The 18,891-nt window shown below is 36.2% G+C and overlaps 1 protein-coding gene and 1 long non-coding RNA gene across 2 annotated transcripts; one reads left to right on the forward strand and one right to left on the reverse strand.

Moving 5' to 3' along the window:
* Positions 1-693: 693 nt before the first annotated feature.
* On the reverse strand, positions 694-6,513 carry LOC136283105 (uncharacterized). Its single transcript, XR_010718553.1, has 3 exons — positions 6,090-6,513; positions 1,442-1,590; positions 694-1,318 (listed from the first exon to the last, which is right to left on the reverse strand). It is a non-coding gene; the product is annotated as an uncharacterized lncRNA (long non-coding RNA).
* Positions 6,514-8,810: 2,297 nt separating this feature from the next.
* On the forward strand, positions 8,811-17,581 carry LOC136283156 (major facilitator superfamily domain-containing protein 12-like). The gene is made up of 12 exons (XM_066171510.1): positions 8,811-8,900; positions 9,437-9,961; positions 10,607-10,715; positions 10,974-11,078; positions 12,225-12,285; positions 12,477-13,102; positions 13,746-13,838; positions 14,456-14,548; positions 15,502-15,675; positions 15,870-15,967; positions 16,578-16,711; positions 17,285-17,581. Exons 2-12 carry the CDS (start codon positions 9,462-9,464, stop codon positions 17,332-17,334), a joined length of 2,043 nt encoding a protein of 680 aa, XP_066027607.1. The 5' UTR covers positions 8,811-8,900; positions 9,437-9,461; the 3' UTR covers positions 17,335-17,581.
* Positions 17,582-18,891: the final 1,310 nt, after the last annotated feature.

The following is an 18,891-nucleotide window of genomic DNA, read 5'->3' on the forward strand; positions in this document are numbered from 1 at the left end:
ACACTTCGTGTCTTCACCAGCTTCAAGGGCAGTTTACGATGAAGTTTGTCGCAGGTAGGTGAAATCCACTTTTCAGTCGCAACTTTTGTTTTCATGGCCTAAATTGAACCTGATATCAATAACGTCTTGATAATCTATTAAATCTCTTTTGTATCAGCAGTCTTCAATGCCTTAAATGGAAAGGGATTTGAATATTCTGGTGAGTTGACGTGCAAATGAATGTGTCGTGGGAACAATTTTAAACTCAATGGTTGACTGAAAACCATTTTAAACGTTTATAAATACCTTCATATATAATTCTAACCAAAAAATAATCCGCATTCTGTTTTAGAAACGTTGATTTTGTGATACACTTGACACGTAGGCCTGTGAGATTTTATCAAAGAAAAAGTGAGTCTTTAACTGAGTTCCAATTGCCCGGTCTATCGGAGTTTCCTTCTCTCGGCTTTCAAATGCGTTATTTAATCAAACATTGTCTATTTTAAGCAAGCTACAGTATGAGGTGTTACTTCATTATATTAACTGATATGCGCGCATCAGAATTGCGGGAACCTAAAAATAATAAAAAACTGACCTGAAAATAATAGTAATGATGAAAAACAAGACACATTTAATTGCGATCGGCCACCTTTTGTGTCTTGGCTGGCAAACTGAGGTGATAATATTATTTTGTTTTAATGCCATGCACCGGTATGAAACAGAATTCATTTTCATCATAAGTGAATGATATTCTTTTCAGAATGTCCGTCGAGAGACGATTAGGTCCTTTATTGAAATAAACCTGTTAAGCAATAGTGTAACAATAAAGGTTCCTAGAAATACAAAATTGACAAGTTGTTAGTCATATTCAGCATCAACTAGGAAGTTTTCACTGGAGAAAAATACATTATTTTGGTTAGTTCTAATATGTTGGGCACTGAGATAAAGGCGCCATACCATACCACGTACTACTTAAACGTAGACAAACTTAGAATGGTGAACCAGAAAAAAGATTCTTAAATGAGAGTCCTTACTCCGTCGCGTTCAAACTATTAATTCCACCAGCATTCAGAGAACACCGTCATAACTAAATCATTGAAATTAGCTTGATCAGGTGCCCTTTTTATCAGGAAGTCCCCGTATCTTTTTACTATTGACCACAAACATGGTAACTTTGAATTCCTGCTTGATCCACCGATTCAGACAAGGCATCTCTGAATAGATCTTCGTCTTAAATCTGCCGTGTTTATGTTTCGTAGGAAACATTGAAATGGCATTGAAAACTGGTGTAAAAGGTTGATATGATCTTGGTAGAGTTGGTGCTTCAAGGCTATCAAATCTGATTTTGCAAAAAAGAAGATAATAGAAATTGCTGATAAATACGTACCAAAAAAATTAGATCCTCTTCATCAAAGTGGTCAGATTGATTATTCAAAATGGTGTCCAATGAGTATGTATTCACCTCAAGGTGTAAATGATCCAAAACATCCATTATGTAAAGGTGGCAGTCTTGATATCCACAAAGTAATTGGTAAATTATCAAAACCAAAATCAGGTTTCACACTTTCTGGACATAAACACACAGGACCATACAACCCACTTGACAAACAACTGAAATATGACAAAAACGTTGGTCAAATACTTGAAAGATGCCATTGCAATGCAGCATAATGTTGACTATTCTGTATCCAAAGATAACAAAAAGTGCGAAAATGAAGCAGATCGAAAATGGTCAAAGCTCTTGATGCAGTTCCATATAATGAAAGACAATGGGGAAATTTCTTGGCGCGAAACATGATAAACACAAAACATAAAGTTGGTTTTAGTGTTTCAAAAAACAAAAAAAGCCGTCGAGTAAAGAAATACGATGGCAACAACAATTAGCAGAGGAATTACACAAACCTATGATGACGGATTTTACTCGACGACATGTTATTGTAAATCAGATTGATGAAATATGGAGTGCAGACCTTGTTGATATGCAAAATTATCTGCTTATGGTTACTGATGTGTTCAAATATGCTTGGATAAAACCTTTAAAAGACAAGAAAGGTGAAACTGAAACTAAAGCATTTAAGACCATCTTCACAATGCGTGTGGATTGATAAGGGTAAGGAGTTCTATAATAAACATCTTAAAGAGTTTTTAGATAAACATGATATAGCAATATACTCAACAGAAAATGAAGAAAACTCAAGCTTTGTTGAAAGATGGAACCGAACAATTAAACAGAGAATGTGGAAACAGTTCAAAGTTCGAGGCAACACAAAATAAGAAGAACAAAAGCAAACTATATGTCTAAAAAGAACGGTATTGTGATATTTGTAATAACAGTCATGATTATAAACTTGGTGAACACATAAAAAAGTAAGAAGCATCAAAAAATACACAAAAATAATCTTATTTTAAAACGTTTTATTCAATTTTTAAAGCGGATTAAATAAGACATATAAAAATTATTTATTACAATATAGTACGATGAAAATTAACGAATCGAATAATATGTTGAATAAAAAAATATTTGAAGAATTGTCCTAGTCTCAATTAATAAAATTATTGTTGGAAAAAAATGTGAAACCAGAAAGACCCTAGGACCAATTCCAGCACCACGAAAAAGTGTCAAACAGATGTTGCAAGAATATAAAGATAATGTTATTCCTCAATGCACCACTTGAATTTAGAGATGGATGGAAACCAACACCCAAACCAAGAACAATAAAAAATGTTGTATCAGTTACAGCATCAAGAACAAAAATTGAAGAAAAAAGTAAAGCTCACAAAGGATATACCAAATCATTTAAAATAACAATCAGAAATGATACAGACCATTAAGCAAAACATGGAAACGGAAGCAGGAAAAGCAATTCAATACAGACTGACACAAGAAATGAAAGAAACGAAAGGTTTGAAATTTGTTGAGACCATCCGCATCACATTTGAAAAGATGTCACAAGATGGTATATCAAATGAAACAGCTTATTTCAACGATGCACCCAAAACTGTAATGAATGTTTTTGATTTAGAAGACGATCTTACAATTTTCACCTAGAGATTCAAACAAGATTACAACATGAATATCTCAGGGCTCTGGATGGACAATCAAATCTGTCAATGGACATTGGATAAATATTGTGCAATACAATGCTGTAAAAAGATCTTCATACATCAAACTTCCATCTGAATTGATAAATTGCGCAAAAGGATCGATCAACATTAAAACCAAAGACAATGAATTTTTCCGATGGTGTCACATGTTAAACCGCAAGATAAGGATCCTCAAAAAATTTGAAAAAACTACAAGCATCATATATATTAATAAATTCTTGTACTTGTACTATATAAGTGTGTGTGTGTGTGTGTGTTGTTTTCCCTTTTTTTCTTTCTTAATTTCTATTTTGTATGTAAACGTAGGAAATTCTTCAATAAAAAGAATAATAATAAAAAAATATATTAATATATATTAATAAATTAGATTATTCAAATATTGAATTTCCAGTATCTGTGAAGCAATACAACAAAATTGAAAAGCAGAACAACATCAAGTTTTATGTTGTTTATAAGTTACGCTTATGGACATTTCAAGTCATTAGATCACACTAAAGTAGTCTCACCATCTTCGATAAACTTTTGTAGCAAACTTTATTTTAAAATCTTATATAAAAAATGAACGACTTCCTTTTTATTCATTGAGGTAAATGCTTAGGATATAGGAAGTTGGACGTGACTTCACACAACCTGCTATTTTCAAAATCAGAAGCAAGAACCATCAACTTGGTAGTTACGAACTAAATCAAGTTTCCTTTTCATGCTTTGATGATAAGTGATATTTACATGAAGATGGAATAATGAGGTACGCTTATGGACATTTCAAATGTTAGATCACTCTAAAGTAATTACACCATGTTTGATAAACTTTTGGAGTAAACTTTACTTTAAAATCTTATATAAATCAAAGTGCTCTGTGAGCAAACTCGTGAACTGACAGATGACTTACATGATTTTTTTGGATTATATTTAATGTTATCTGGTCAGGGAATTTTGTGGTTGATTGTCATATTTAGAGTACCAGCAGTAATTCAGTGTTTGCTGATAATGTAGCAAAGAAACGTTGGGATAAGAAGGCATTACAATTGAAATGATCATGCTATTACATTTGACAGGAGTGGATGATGTCATGTGTTTTAAACATATCTCATTTTTGTATATGCTTCAAAAGAAAAAGTTGGTAGTAAATGTGGGTGAAAGTGAAGTTTACTGTCTCTCATTCAGTTGTAAATATTGGGAAATCAAGGCAATACTTTATTAACTGGACGCATAGCATCGTGTACTCAGGCTTTCGATATCGCACACCTGAAGTTATCTTTAGGGGACTGCCATATTTCCATTATTATTGTCTTCACGCAATAACGTCATTGCCGGTCATAAATAAGTCTACTTGTGTTTATTTTTGTCTGCTGGAGTGTAATGAATGTTGTTATCGTATTAGACAACAATCAAAATAATATATTACCAAATATGAGTAGGTTCCTACAGATGCCAAAGGTTGAAATTCATGGACTTTTTAATGACTTGGAAGGCCAAGTTTTAGAAAATTGAAGGACCACTTTTGGAAAGGTTTGCATAAACAATTTTAAAATTATTGAACATTATTTCTCAGCTTTTCCATGAAAGTACTGTAATTTTCAACTTGGAAATTGCTAAAGAAAACACGTTGCAAAAATCAAGCCCTAGTCTTCAAATTCAAGTCTTTTCAAGGCCTTGAATTTTTATTTTTAAATAAAGGATTTTCAAGGATTTTCAAGGCTTTTACGAACCCTGAATAGCTAATTCATTTGCCTTTAACTGCAAGGAGAAGGGAATTTTTAATCTATTATTGGTACCGAGTCGTAGTTTGTTGCCAAATGTTCACCCAAGGAGAGTTGTCAGAAATCAGTAGATTTAAGCAATATTACTGTTCAATAGTTCATATTTTTTTAAATAGAAAAATCTCTGAAACCACTGCAACATTGTATAGCTAGATTGAGTGTTCTTGGTAGAGAATCAATTTTTGGAATTACGTATAACAAAACTGTAACAAAATGTTAGAGATGTTTCAATATTTGGTATCAATGCTGTGTTCTTTTCCTATGTATTGATCGGAAACAACGTCAAATGGGTCTAACCGAGGAATTATTCATAAGTTATTACATGAGGTTCAATGTTCTCTCTTCAGTTTCTTGGATGATCAGTTCTTGTTAATATTTTGAATGACATTTTAACAGAATCTGACTCACGTAAAACAAAGGTTGACATATATATGTTATCGTTGTCGCCAAGGGAAATATTCATGTTGACGGTGATTTCGTCTCTTCATTCGATCTTCTTCTTTTGTAGGATAACAGAGAGAACTGTGGAATTGTCGTTATATGCCACCGTAAAGTTAACTGAAACAAACTTGAATACATCTGATTTCCAATATTCATTATTGACACGAGATCATTAGCAGAATTGATTCCTTGTTTGTTACTGTAAATCAAAGCGCATAAAGTCATTGCAACACATTGTTGTCCTGAATTTTGTCTAAATACCAACTCATTAGCTTGGCTGAATGGCGCAGGGGTTTTTCTCTATATCTGAACTCAGTTGAAATTTGCAATAGTTTGATACGTGTGTCTGACTCTTATAAAGACACATCGGTCTATTACAAGAAACATTGATAAATACCAACTTGCTCCAATATTCATTATTGACACGAGATCATTAGCAGAATTGATTCCTTGTTTGTTACTGTAAATCAAAGAGCATAAAGTCATTGCAACACATTGTTGTCCTGAATTTTGTCTAAATACCAACTCATTAGCTTGGCTGTATGGTGCAGGGGTTTTTTTCTATATCTGAACTCAGTTGAAATTTACAATAGTTTGATACGTGTGTCTGACTCTTATAAAGACACATGGGTCTATTACAAGAAACATTGATAAATACCGACTTGCTCTATGCTTCAACTTAATTATCCTTTGATATACCCTCACAGAACAATTCAACAAATACTACTTCTCATGTTGTGAAACTTTATTTAATATTACCCTCTTCGTATGAAGCCTACAAACATTATTTGTAACTCTTCTAACCTTCACATAACGACGTAGCCAAGAGGACTTCGGTATGCTTGGACGAAAACACTCATAAACAAATTCCCTCGGTTTCCTGCCCTTTCTTCTGAGACGTTTCAGAGTAGCTTCTGGTATTCTACTGGGTTCTCGATCACGTCTAAATACACGATTGTGTTTACATGTAAACATGATATGAGATAGCTCGTTTGATATAGCAGGTTTCGCTTGATATTTCCCGATAGAAGGTTCACTCGTTAAGGATCGCTCTTAAGTTGATCTCTCGTAAAGTTCGCGGACCGAACCATTCCCAAAACGCTCCACAAGTCTTAGTGTGGGTCTACCGCGAACGGTGTGTGACTTTGTATGTATATTGAGCGTAGTAGCCATCAAATTTCTTCCGCGTACATCAAGCAAGGAATTGTCCACGAAGGCAGCCATTGCTTTAAACCATGTGCTCTAGGGTTCATTCTACGCATGCGCTTACACTTCACGCAACCGTAGTGGAACCGCGTTTTGTAACTGAACGCAAAAAAAAACAATAGAATAAAACGAATTTAAGAAAGCCCGAGTAATGAAAACATTGATGACTCTCCGCCCGCGTAAATTTTGGTCATGTGCTAGGCAACATATAATCGAGAACAAGTAACATTTCATCCCAGGCCCATTTAACAATTTTGTGGTGTACAACTATCGCATTTGATTTGGTAAACTATCGCATTTGAGTTGGTTTGGCGAAAATATGCCCCATAGGTTTTTGAACAACTTTAACGTTGTGGCTATTCAAAATTCTCTTGATGGGTTTCGTAACACCCTGAATGTAGGGAATAACAGCAAAACCAGTCGCTGGTTCCCTTTCATCAATAGCTTTACTCGATTCGAAGGCTGAGGAGAGGAAATATGTTTCCAATGTCCTAAAGGCAAATGGCTATACAAAAACCTGCCAAAAACCAGTTACAACCTAAGGATCCTGTCGCGAAAGAACAACTAACCGACGCCATCTATTCTATTCCTTGCAATGACTGTGACAACGAATACATCGGACAGACCAAACGTCAGTTTGGTACACGTTTAAAAGAGCACCAAAAGGCGGTTTTCCTTTGCAAAAAGGAAAATTCAGCTTTATCGGAGCACATATGCCTAACTAACCATACAATTGGGTGGGATAATTCTAAAATTATCTCCACTAATTGGCGTTACCACCAGTGCCTTTGTTTGGAGACTTGGCATATTAACACCGCCCACGCTCCTTTAAATCGTGACGATGGCGGTTTGCTTCCTGACGCCTATTTACACCTCGTCAGAAAAAACGGCCGCTAATTAGTGATCATATAAAAGTACCTCTTGTTGCAGCGTTTAGATCACCCCTGATGAAGGCACTAGACAGGAGTGTCGAAACGTTGGGTCTATGAATTGAAACTTCTTCGGTTACATTCATTAAATCTGTAAACCAGAGTAGCATCAAATCATGTCTGAATATCGCTGTCATTACACACACGTAATAAAAATTCCAGCTGAACGACTGCGTGCAATTTTGCACAGAAAATCTGTGAATAGCTGAGCTTTCAAAATTTTCTGTACCGTCTTACGTATTCAAGGAGCTTTAAAAAACATGCACAGCAATTTATAGGTAAGTAGTAAACGTGCTTCATTTGCATAATGTTTACAGCCCAACGAGCGATCGAGCGACCGCATTTTCCCATTACCCTCAATAACTCGTGTTACGCATCCGCAATTCACGAGTTTAAAATAAACAACTTCCTGTTCATTCATTGAGATAAATGCGTGGGATATAGGGAGTTGCGCGTGACTTCACACAACCTACTATATTCAAAATTAGAAGCAAGAACCATCAACTTGGTAGTTACGAACTAAATTAAGTGTCATTGTCACGCTTCGATGATAAGAGATAAATACATGAAGGTGGAATGATGAGTTACGCTTGACTATGTTATTACCACAAAACTATTGGATATTATATGGGGCCAGTAGAATAGTAGTTGGGTGGTTCTACCCAACTACAGTACTACCATTATGAATCTGATCTGATTTTAGTTCACTCGAGCATGGAAGAAAATAAAGAGTTGTTTGGAACATAAAATGAAGAAGACCAGCAGTATGCGGTCGAAACGTCGCGATCTACATCACACGTGACAACATCGTGAGTCAAACGAAAAACTTAGCTTTTATTGTTATTCACCACGAATAGGTCTGCGTTCTGCAATACTTTTCGTCGCAGTAATACCAACACGGGCCATGAAATGTTCGGCCTTGGTTGTAAGCAGTGCGATGCACAGATTACTTCAAATGAAAAATGAAGGGTCAAATTTCATCCCGCTTCTTGACCTCTTTGACGCAATTCAGTCTTTTGAACAATTCATAATCACCATTAAGAAAGTATAAATATCTTCTCTTGTCACCGTGCAATGACAACATTTTAACGTTTTTTTTCACCACACCAGAGAACTTTCTGAATGTCTTAATGAGTTATCATCGTCATTATCATCATCTGAAGAAACAATTTTGAGAAATTATACTATCCTTTTAGGTCTGCGTTCTGCAATACTTTTCGTCGCAGTAATACCAACACGGGCCAGGAAATGTTCAGCCTGTGTTGTAGCAGTGCGACGTACAGATTACTTCAAATGAAAAATGAAGTGTCAAATTTCTTCCCGGTTCCTGACCTCTTTGACGTAATTCAATCTTTTGAATAATTCATAATCACCATTAAGAAAGTATAAATATCTCCTCTTGTCACCGTGCGATGATAACATTTTAACATTCTTCCTTTCACCACACCAGAGAACTTTCTCAAGGATCATTAGCCTATTCGTAAGTATGGTGATTGTTACTTGAAGTTAAATATTAGTTAAAGCGTTCGATTATTGTTTTCTAGTGTGCATTTCGAGGCTGGGATCGTCGTGTAATTTGAAAATTAAGCATGCATTCGTTACATTTAGCTTTTGGTATCGGTTAATCGGAAAGGTTAATTAGCTGATGCTCATAACAAAAAGTAGGCAAAATCGAGCAAGTGAATTAATCAAATAATTGAATCAATTTGTTTCGCGTATTTAGGCTTATTCATATCTCTTATCTGTTATCTTTAACAACCCATAAAAATTCTCAAAAAGGTAGGCAAGGTTTAAGAGTAGATTATTTCGTGAGATTTTGTTTTCTTTCAGTCCCCTTGGCCCCCCTAAGTTTTACTTTGTGATTTTTTCTGGATTTAATGAAATAATGTGGAGAAATGATGTCAAGATGTTATATCTGAAATAGTATAGGTTACCCAGTTTGAAAAGTTGACTCAAAACTAAGAGTTACTATTTTATGTTTGTTTGTTTTTTTTTTCACCCTTGTTTCCGTTTTAGGTTGTTGGTGTTTGCGGATGTGAACATGGAGATCGAGAAAAATCCTGAGAGAGGCATGTCTTACCTGCAGCAATTTTCCTGCGGAGTGGGGCATGTGATTAACGATGTCACTCGCCGCTTGTTGCAGTCATTCCGAATGATTTTTCTCATGAGAGTCGTTGGCATCTCTGCAACCTATGCCGGCTTATTTACACTCTACGGTTTCTTTGCTGGTGCATTATTATTTGCTCCAATGGCAGGTTTTTTATGTGATAAGGTTAAGATTCCAGTTCTGTCACGCAGGCTTGGAAAGAAAAAATCGTGGCATTTGTTTGGAACTATTGCAGCTACAATCGGTGTTCCGCTACTTTTCAGCCAATGTTTAGTTTGTGGCAGTGGAACCAGCGAGTGGGTGGTGTTGTTGTATTACTTTTCCATCGCCACCGTAATCTCATTTTCCATCAACTTCGTTGACATATCGCACCTGTCGATTATTTTGGTTCTGGCAAAGGATCAAAGTGAGGCCGCCAAACTTACTGCTTTGAGGTTCGTGAAACTCTTTCGATCGCTACACTTATATACTCATATCCATGTTGGGACTTGTTGATTATACTCGAACTGAAAGTTTCAATAAGCCAAAAAGTCAGATTAGGTCAAAACGGGGGTGTTCCCCGCGGACTGTGACTGGGGACTGGGACAAGTAACCAGGCCATACATTCGTGTACTTTTGTGACGTAGCATAAGGTATAATGTCAAGGTATTTGCATCATTACGATTATTTTTTTACAACTTGGCTGTGAGCCAAATAAATCAGGTGAGTTGCACAGCCCTCGTCACGATTGTACATAGTACTTAAAATGGTGTAGGTAAAACAATGATAGTAATAATGATAATAGTATTAATATTGATTAAAAATGATAGTAATCATAATGAAAAATATAAATAAAGCGATAATGGTTCTATGAATCATGTGTGACTTCCCGGTTTCGTCGGTATGTCTGTATTCGGGTCTAAAGTTTTCCCAAGATCTTACTTCGGACAAATCTTGTGTAGTTTTATCTTAGTCGAAGTTCATTTCCTTTCCGAAACAGTTACACTTAATAACTTACAAATAAATTCTCAGGCCGTTCTTGTCTCTACAAAGTGTTAACATTTTTCAAAGCTCACTCGCAGTTGACTTCTTATCAACAGAACGGGATTCATGTACTTAACTGGCATCGTTTCCTACCTTGTGGCATGGCTAATTCTTGGACAAGATAGCCGTGATCAATTAACAAAAGAAAGCTCAATGGATTTTATGGTAATTAATAATATCCACATGATTCTAGTGCTGCCACTGACTATTACTATTCCACTGTTATTTCTCTCTCTACTCACTTTCTTCCTGTATAGCTTCCTGTTCCTTCAGCTAAGACAGAGTACCAAGGGGTATCCGAGGTTTCAGCTTGTGGTTGATGGGCTTATGTCCATTTAGGGTTATCGCGTGAGATAACTTTATCTTTCTTGTGTCTATCCCTGATCTCACTTAACTGCAGTTCTGATGTCTGTTCATCTACAGGTGATAACCCTGATCATGACAGGAGTCGGACTGATTTGCTCTGCCATTTTCTATTTTGGAACCAACGAACCTTCAGACTATTCAGGGAAAAACAGGCGGTCTAGGGTAATTAAAGATTATATGGTAAATTTTAGAAGACTAGCATTCGAAACGTTGCGATCAGTAAAATTGTTTAGTCTGACTCTACATTATGAGAAAAACGATGAAACGTTCATTTGTCTACTTTAACAAAAGAGACAGAAAAGGAACTACCTGTCTTGAATAACCACACATTAAATGGACATTTGTCAATCGTTTCCCTTTTAATAAAATGCAAGCAAAAATTTGAGCACGCTCATTGGCTGAGAACGCGACAATTTATCCCAATCAATGCAGAAAGTTGAAATTTAACTGATTTACTGGTAAGTCGCGATAGCATGTGTAAACAAAATGGCAGACAGGTCGAGAGAAAGTTGAACGTTTTAATTTAGGGTTTGAAGGAGAGCTCTAAGAATGAAACACCCAAGAAAGGACAAACAATTGGCTAGAGATGTGGAAATCTTGGGCACCAAAAACGGTCGTAATGAAAGTATTGAGGAGGACAAACCGGAGGCATTATGGGGAGAATTCGTCTTGAGTTCTCGCGACGGTTCGTAAAAAGAAAGACGGGGAACATTACGAGCGTGATAGCCTTCGTGTACAGATTACTGCTATTCAAGCCGTTTACTGATTACTGCTATTAAAGCGATACCCAAATCCTCGATTTTCGTGACTTTAAGTTTAAAAGCTCGAAGCAGGCTCTTTCTGGAAAACCTCGACTTCTCTAGCATCAACGTCAAGGCAAGTGGCCAAACCAGTCAGCCATGACACAAAATAAACACAACTAAAAGGAAAACAGTGTTGAATTTTTACCTTTGAAAAATTTGCGAGTGCTGATTTATTCAAAATTTCCCTCGAAATCATGTGCCTACCGAAGTCTTTATTTGCACGTAAATGTTAACGTTGGCCCAACGGGTACAATTTGAAACAAATACTTTTGATTTGGAGTCTTGCCAATTCATCGGAGAAGGGGTTTTTCCACAGTACAGAACTAACCTCCACTAACACTATTACCCATCTTACCGGAATTATGATTCCCCGTTATCATGACTATGTCTACTGATTTTTTGAGAGAAGTGCGCGCTTTATTTAACTAACTATTAAACGATTGTAAACTCTGTTTTCATCTTTAATGATCTCATTTAATTGATGTACCGCTTACATTTGTTGCAGAGAAAAACCTCCTTCATACAATCACCCGTTGACTTACATTCAATGGTGTATTTTGACAGATGTGAGTTCTTATTCATCATTTATAAGACCGTGTAACAACTCGCTTGCTTTGTTTACAGCAATGTTTCCTTTCATTTTACTCCCTAAAACATTTCTTAATTCCATAGCTTTTCACCTGTTATGTGATTTCTTTTTATCTTAATGTTTTTAAATTGATATATGACGCCGTTTCTGATTTTTTATTTCCCATAGATCAGCAGCGAAAGGAAAATGTTCGAGATAGAGTCATTCACAGTCGACGATTATTTGAAGAACAAACCGGTCCTGTTAGGGAAAGGAGTTTTTTCCAAAATTTTTTCGAGGCCATATTTGCAGGAAGTGAAACTAGGGAAGCTGCTGAAAATAAGACCTTAGATAAGGAAATTCATGATCCTGCACCGAATATGGCTGTTGTGCCAATGGCAGTCACAAGTGAAGACGACTTGGCGTTCGTTAAGACGTTGCCTAAAGAGCGAAAACTAAGCCTCATGATGAGCATCTTTGATAAACTCATCACAAAACAAGAAGATTCTACAAAAGAAAACGATGCGAAGCCAAGCAATGGCAGACTTGTAAATGATATAAGCAAAGAGGATGGCCAGGGAGTAATGGAAAATGGACAACAAAAGTCAGAAGTGTACAACCAAGGTCACAAACTGAACTCTGGTCTTGACAATCAAGGATTCGATACAAAAGAAACACAGCTTAACCAACATTCTCAAGATGTTAGCCAGGATGAGGGAAAAGCCGTGCCATCTGTTGCTTCTGATATTGAATCCGCTCAACCACCAAAACGAAAGGCAGTGAGAACCTGGCTCAAAGATCCTCATTTGTACAAGGTAACTTAATTTCGAGTACAGTGGAAAAGTCCTTGCCTAATTTCAATTTTTGCGTGCATGTAATTTGAACTCTCGTATGTACTTGCAATGTAATCTTCAGCTTTCACACTAAAAAAATGAACATAATTAAGTAGTTTATTTTTTAAGAAATTTAAGCGAGCCTATTGCAAATGATCCAGGGAGAAATACACACCATGAACCACATGATTTTTCTCTCCACCATTAAAATGTGTTTTACAGATTAAGACACCGACCATGAGATTTCAAAAGGTAACCTAACTTCTCGAAAATTGTCCGTAAAGGTGCTGAAAAACCGATTCCAGTCCCGCTATGTTTGGCCTCTTAACTGTGACGTGAAAAAGTCTCAGTCTTCATGTTTTCCTTTTCATGGCGATTTCTCTGCACAATTAAGAGTTCTGAAAAAATTATATTTTTAAATAAAAAAACATTTCTATACACACTGGATTTCATAATGGCGTAGTTAAAGACAAAGTGGTTTCCGGGACATACTTCTCCGTCTTTATATTGTAGGAAACTTTAGTGCAGGTAATACATCGTAAATTAGTATATAGTTATAAGTAAATTTCTGGCACGGTTGGATGTGACTTTTGTACGAATGCAGATCACTTCTCTTATTTTACAGGTCGCAATTATTTACGCGTGTACAAAGGGTTCACAGGATGTGTTTTACGCTTACCTGCCACTTCTCCTGACTGACAAACTGCAATTTGAAAAAGTATGTACCGGCAAACTTTTAAGGAATTGATTTCGTTGATTAATTTTTCTGTGCTTGAAAGATAGTAAAAGTTATACACGATCTTCTGCAATGGTTAACCAATTACCTGCTGGTTACTCGTCCATTCTCGTTTCCTTTCTTCCTTCTTTACCGTCAATTAGCCAACTTTACAGTAAGACGGAAGGAGAGACAGACAGATAGACAGACAGACAGACAGACAGACAGACAAACAGATAAGCAGGCAGGCGGACAGGTAGACACACACGACAGACAGATAGATAGGCAGACAGGCAGAAAGATCATCATTTAATTTATTAAATATTTGAAAGAATTGAAATATGGAGTAATTGTGTCAAATTACTGCTTAGGTTAGACTACGAGTAAAACATCCCGAATCACTTTCCTGTTAGCGTTCATACTCTACTGTTTATAGCCAAGAAACTTACTCTGTCAATGCCCCACTTTTACTAAGAGCGGAAAGTTACAAGGTAAGAACGACTTGATGCTGGTTTCTGTATTATCAAAGAGCGAAAAATAATCCTCATGATAACTACAAACCTCCTTCAGGTTTTAGGTTGTAATTTCTACAACCTCAGACGTTTGTGCTTTTTTTGAAGGAAGCGATTGCCAATCTGCCATTGATATTGTTAGTGAGCGCCACATTGTCCACTCAAATATCAAGGAAGCTCTCTGGAAAAGTAGGAAAAAAGGTAATGAAAAGGAAGAAAACTATTTTCAGGTAATTTTCTAATGTAAGCGATGATCGTGAACAAGATTGGAAGCTGATAACCGAATAGCAATTTAATTACCCTCTTTGTGTCTGGTCTGAAACGCCAACAAGCCGGAGCTGAATGAAATTCAAACGCTAAGCAGTTTGCGCAGCTGGATCTGACCACGACACAAAATAAATTGATTTAAAATCCAAAAAACGTTCTTGCGAGGGCACGCGCAAGAATTTATCCGAGACAAGCATTGGACAGTGTTTTTCGGTTCCAGCTAGTTAACAAGCGTTAAAGTTCTGTACAGTTTGTCCAATTGTTGTTTGCTTGTTTTTTTTTTCCCGAAACCGAAAATGAGGCGATCGAGACGACCCTCACTTAGACATACTGAACTCGATATTTCCTGCTCCAAATGTACAAACTATATTTACAAACGCATCGAGACAATCGTTTGGTTCAAGGATTAATTTCTAAAACTTCCAGCTTATCAAGAAGCTTTTTGCATATTCACAAATGTTTTGCTGTGTGGTAGCAAACGGAGTGAGACGCGTGAATAAGCTTTTGTAACTAAAGGTCTAGCCAGAGGGGACAATTTCTAGGGAAAATTTGTGAGTCATCCTGAAATTTTTTAAGGTAACCAGCTGTTTTTGCCTGATGTGGCTATACTTTTTCTATACCATAAATCCCTGAATTTAGCTGTAGTTTTTTCGAAAAACCTTAACGTTACGTACCTATAGTGTCATATCGTAGTTTTACTTAAGCTTTTTTTTATTATTACCGAGATCACATTGACTAGTATTTCTTGACCCAGCTCAGCAAAGCTTGGATGGTTATTTTCCATGTAAGGTTATTCGGTATATAAGTTGGTGACCAGCACCGAGATCAGAAAACTGGAATTCGGAAACGAGAATTTAATTTAATTTAAGCTCCTCATCCTGTTTCAGTGGTCCTTCATTGTGGCTGCTCTGACCGTGACTGGATCGTGTATGTGGTTTCTGCGTATTAACCAGTCATCGAGAGTGTTCACTTACCCGGCTGTCGTTCTACTGGGGTTAGGGTCCTCCGCCATGCTTGTTAATGCGCTTGGTTTTGCAACAGAACTTATTGGAGACAACAAAGTAAGTTGGAGAACTCTTTATTTTGGCTTTGATCTAAATTTCCATAGAACTTATGACAACTATACAAATCCAATTGTGCTATAATACTAAGATTGTAAGATCACGCTACGAAAATTATATTTATTAGTTAAGATTTTTTTCACCTTTCTTCTGGTTTAAAACTAATCCTTTTTGTTAAATCAATTTTCCTGCAGGGCAGCTCTGGTTTTGTGATTTCTGTCGTAGGTACGATCTCCAGCCTGACCTCAGGAACTCTTTATATCGTCATACAAGTTTTATTTCCTGAAGGAAGGTAAATTTGGATTTTTTGTTTTAAAATTAGAATTATTTTCATCCCTGAAAAATATGAAGTGATTTTGAAACAAAATATTCCCAGACTGTTTATTCTTCTTTTATTCGTTGTTCTTTGTTCTTTCTTAGTTTCTTTCTTCTTCCATTTTCTTTAGCATTTTTTTTTTCGGTGTTATACATGTTCTTCTTCTTGACTCTTTGTTCTTCTTTTTATTCAACGCTGCTGCTATTAGTCTTTTCTTCTGTTCATCCTTCGTCCTTACCGGGCTCCTTCCTCCATCCTGTTCAACAGTAACTTCCACCAGCATTTTATGGTGCATAAAATGCGTTCCAGGAGTATTAAAATCAATGGGATATTCTCGTGAAACAAAAGGAGGCTACAAAGGCTTAAGATAAATTTTGAGTAAACGAAGGGGAATTTTCATTCGAAAAAGTAATTACGCCCGATGGCTATTCAGAAGAATTACTAAAGCAAAGTAGATACTCAAGATGATAAATAGCTTTCATATAACTCGGGTATCGATGTCAATACCGTTATCAAAAAAGAGTTATTCTCTTTAGAAATATTTTCCAGAACGTAAACATTTGGAATGCTTCGTTCTTTTTCCTAGTGCATCTGCCGATTGCGAGGAGTGTAGAAGTTACGTACAAAATGTGTTCTCATTGGTGCCTAGCTCACTCGCTACTTTTAGCTTGCTGATTGTAATAATATTTCAAGTTAACGAGACAATCCGCGGGAAAAAAGGTGAGATGAAGCTTTTAGGTGACTTAGAGGCGTGTTTGTACGTGTAGTTGTATGTGGGTGAACTCCAAAGAATGGCGTAATAAAGGCTCACTTCCTGAAGAGAAGGAAGAAGAATTAAACAAAACATGCATAGTTAGAGTGTCAGCAACTGAGAAGCAGAACAATTCCAGACTCTTCCCTTTTTCCCTAGATTATGGGGATCGCTTTGTGCTCAAGTTTCTTTTCTTTTCTCAAAAGTGAAGATCTTATTTCAAGGGACTTCAATTACAATACTCTCCCTCTCTCCCTCTTCAAAATTAGAGTCACGGTCTAAGCTCGAAAGGCGGTTTCTTAAATCCTATAGACCCCAACCCCCCCCCCCCCTCCCTTTCCACATTCCCGCCAAACTGTGCAATTAACACATTTGCGTTACACTCAAGTATGGTTTATCTTCAAGATAAGATAATGATAAAACCTTTAAAAAATCTAATTACACAAATGCTCGAGGCATAGCCAGAATCGTTAGCTATTAATATTATTAATGATTAAAGGTTCAATTTTTTATTTCCTATTTTTTTACGCGGTACTAAACAGGAACCGAAAAGGAGACTGTAACAGACTCAGGCTTTTCAACCCATCTGTGATGTATTGTTAGAAGGAAATGACATGTCGAGAGCTGACTGGCTGAACTTGCTGGCATTAAATTACGTTGACCTCAGTTGTATTCCCTACAATACTGACAGTAACTTCAAGCTTGTGTTGTCGTTCTCTTCTATTGCCTTAGTTACGAGTTTGGCGCTTGTAAAAGGATTGTCGGTATCGCAGACCGATTACCATATGATAAATTGTTTTACTAAAATTAGACAGATTTGAGCATTTTTCATTTATAATTTTGTCTCGTGAAAAAGTTGTTATGCTATTTTTCACGGATAATCTCTGTTCTTTTAGATCTTTTTCTAGTATTGAAATATAACGAAATGCATTTTCTTGGTCACATTTTACATAATAAAGAGTGTCAGTCACATGTTTGGTTGCCAAATGATTGTGTTTATAACATATCAAAATGTTGCTTATTCGAGGAACGGTTCCTTACTGCATTGTACCCGATCTAAACAAACCAGCAGACATGAGGTATTTTAAATTGCTGATAGATCAAGCATAAACATCACAACCATGTAACTGCGTTCTCGAGCAACCGAGATCTCAAAGTTTATGATATCGGATATTTTCTAAAAATAAGAGTAACTGTCATGAATCTATTCTTCAGAAAGAAATATGAGACTTACCGGTCAATACTTCTTGTAATATCACATAATATTCACAAAAAGGAGGGAATTTTTCCTAAGCAAGGAGAAATTTTTAAGTCAACGGATAATGAAAATCACGTCTTCACCAGCTTCAAGGGCGGTTTAAGATGAAGTTTGCCACAGGTACGCGAAATCCACTTTTCAATTGCAAAGTTTTGTTTTCGTGGCCTAAATTGAATCCAATATCAATAACGTCTCGATAATCTATTATATCTCTTTTGTACTGATAGTCTCAATGCCTTACATGGAAAGGGACTCGAATATTCTGGCCGGTTGACGTGTGAATGAAAGTGTCGTGGGAACTATTTATAAACTGAATGATTAACTGAAAACTAATTTAATCGTTTATAAATACCTTCAATTATAATTCTAACGTAAAAAATATTTTCTGATAAATTTGACACGTAGGCCTGTGAGATTTTATCACAGAAAGAAATGAGTCTTCAACTTTGTTCCAATCCTTCAGTCTTTTGGAGTTTCCTTCTTTCGGCGTTCAAATGCGTTATTTAATCAAACATTGTCCATTGTTAACAAGATATGATATGATGATGAGAAAAAAGACACATTTAATTGCGATCGGCCGCCTTTTGTGTCTTGGCTGGTAAACTGAGGTGATTTTTCGGCAGAACTGTTATAATAACATTTTGTTTTAATGCCATGTACCGGTATGAAACAGAATTCATTTTCATCATAAGTGAACGATATTCTTATCAGAATGTCCGTCGAGAGACGATTAGGTCCTTCATTAAAATAAACCTGTTAAGCAATAGTGTAACAATAAATGTTCTGTGAAATACAAAATTGACAAATTTTTAGTCATGTTCAGCATCAACTAGTAAGTTTTCAATGCAGAAAAGTACATTATTTTGGTTAGTTTATCTTAATATTTTGGTC

Source organism: Pocillopora verrucosa, chromosome 1, assembly GCF_036669915.1.
Source record: "Pocillopora verrucosa isolate sample1 chromosome 1, ASM3666991v2, whole genome shotgun sequence".
Lineage (NCBI taxonomy): Eukaryota > Metazoa > Cnidaria > Anthozoa > Scleractinia > Pocilloporidae > Pocillopora > Pocillopora verrucosa.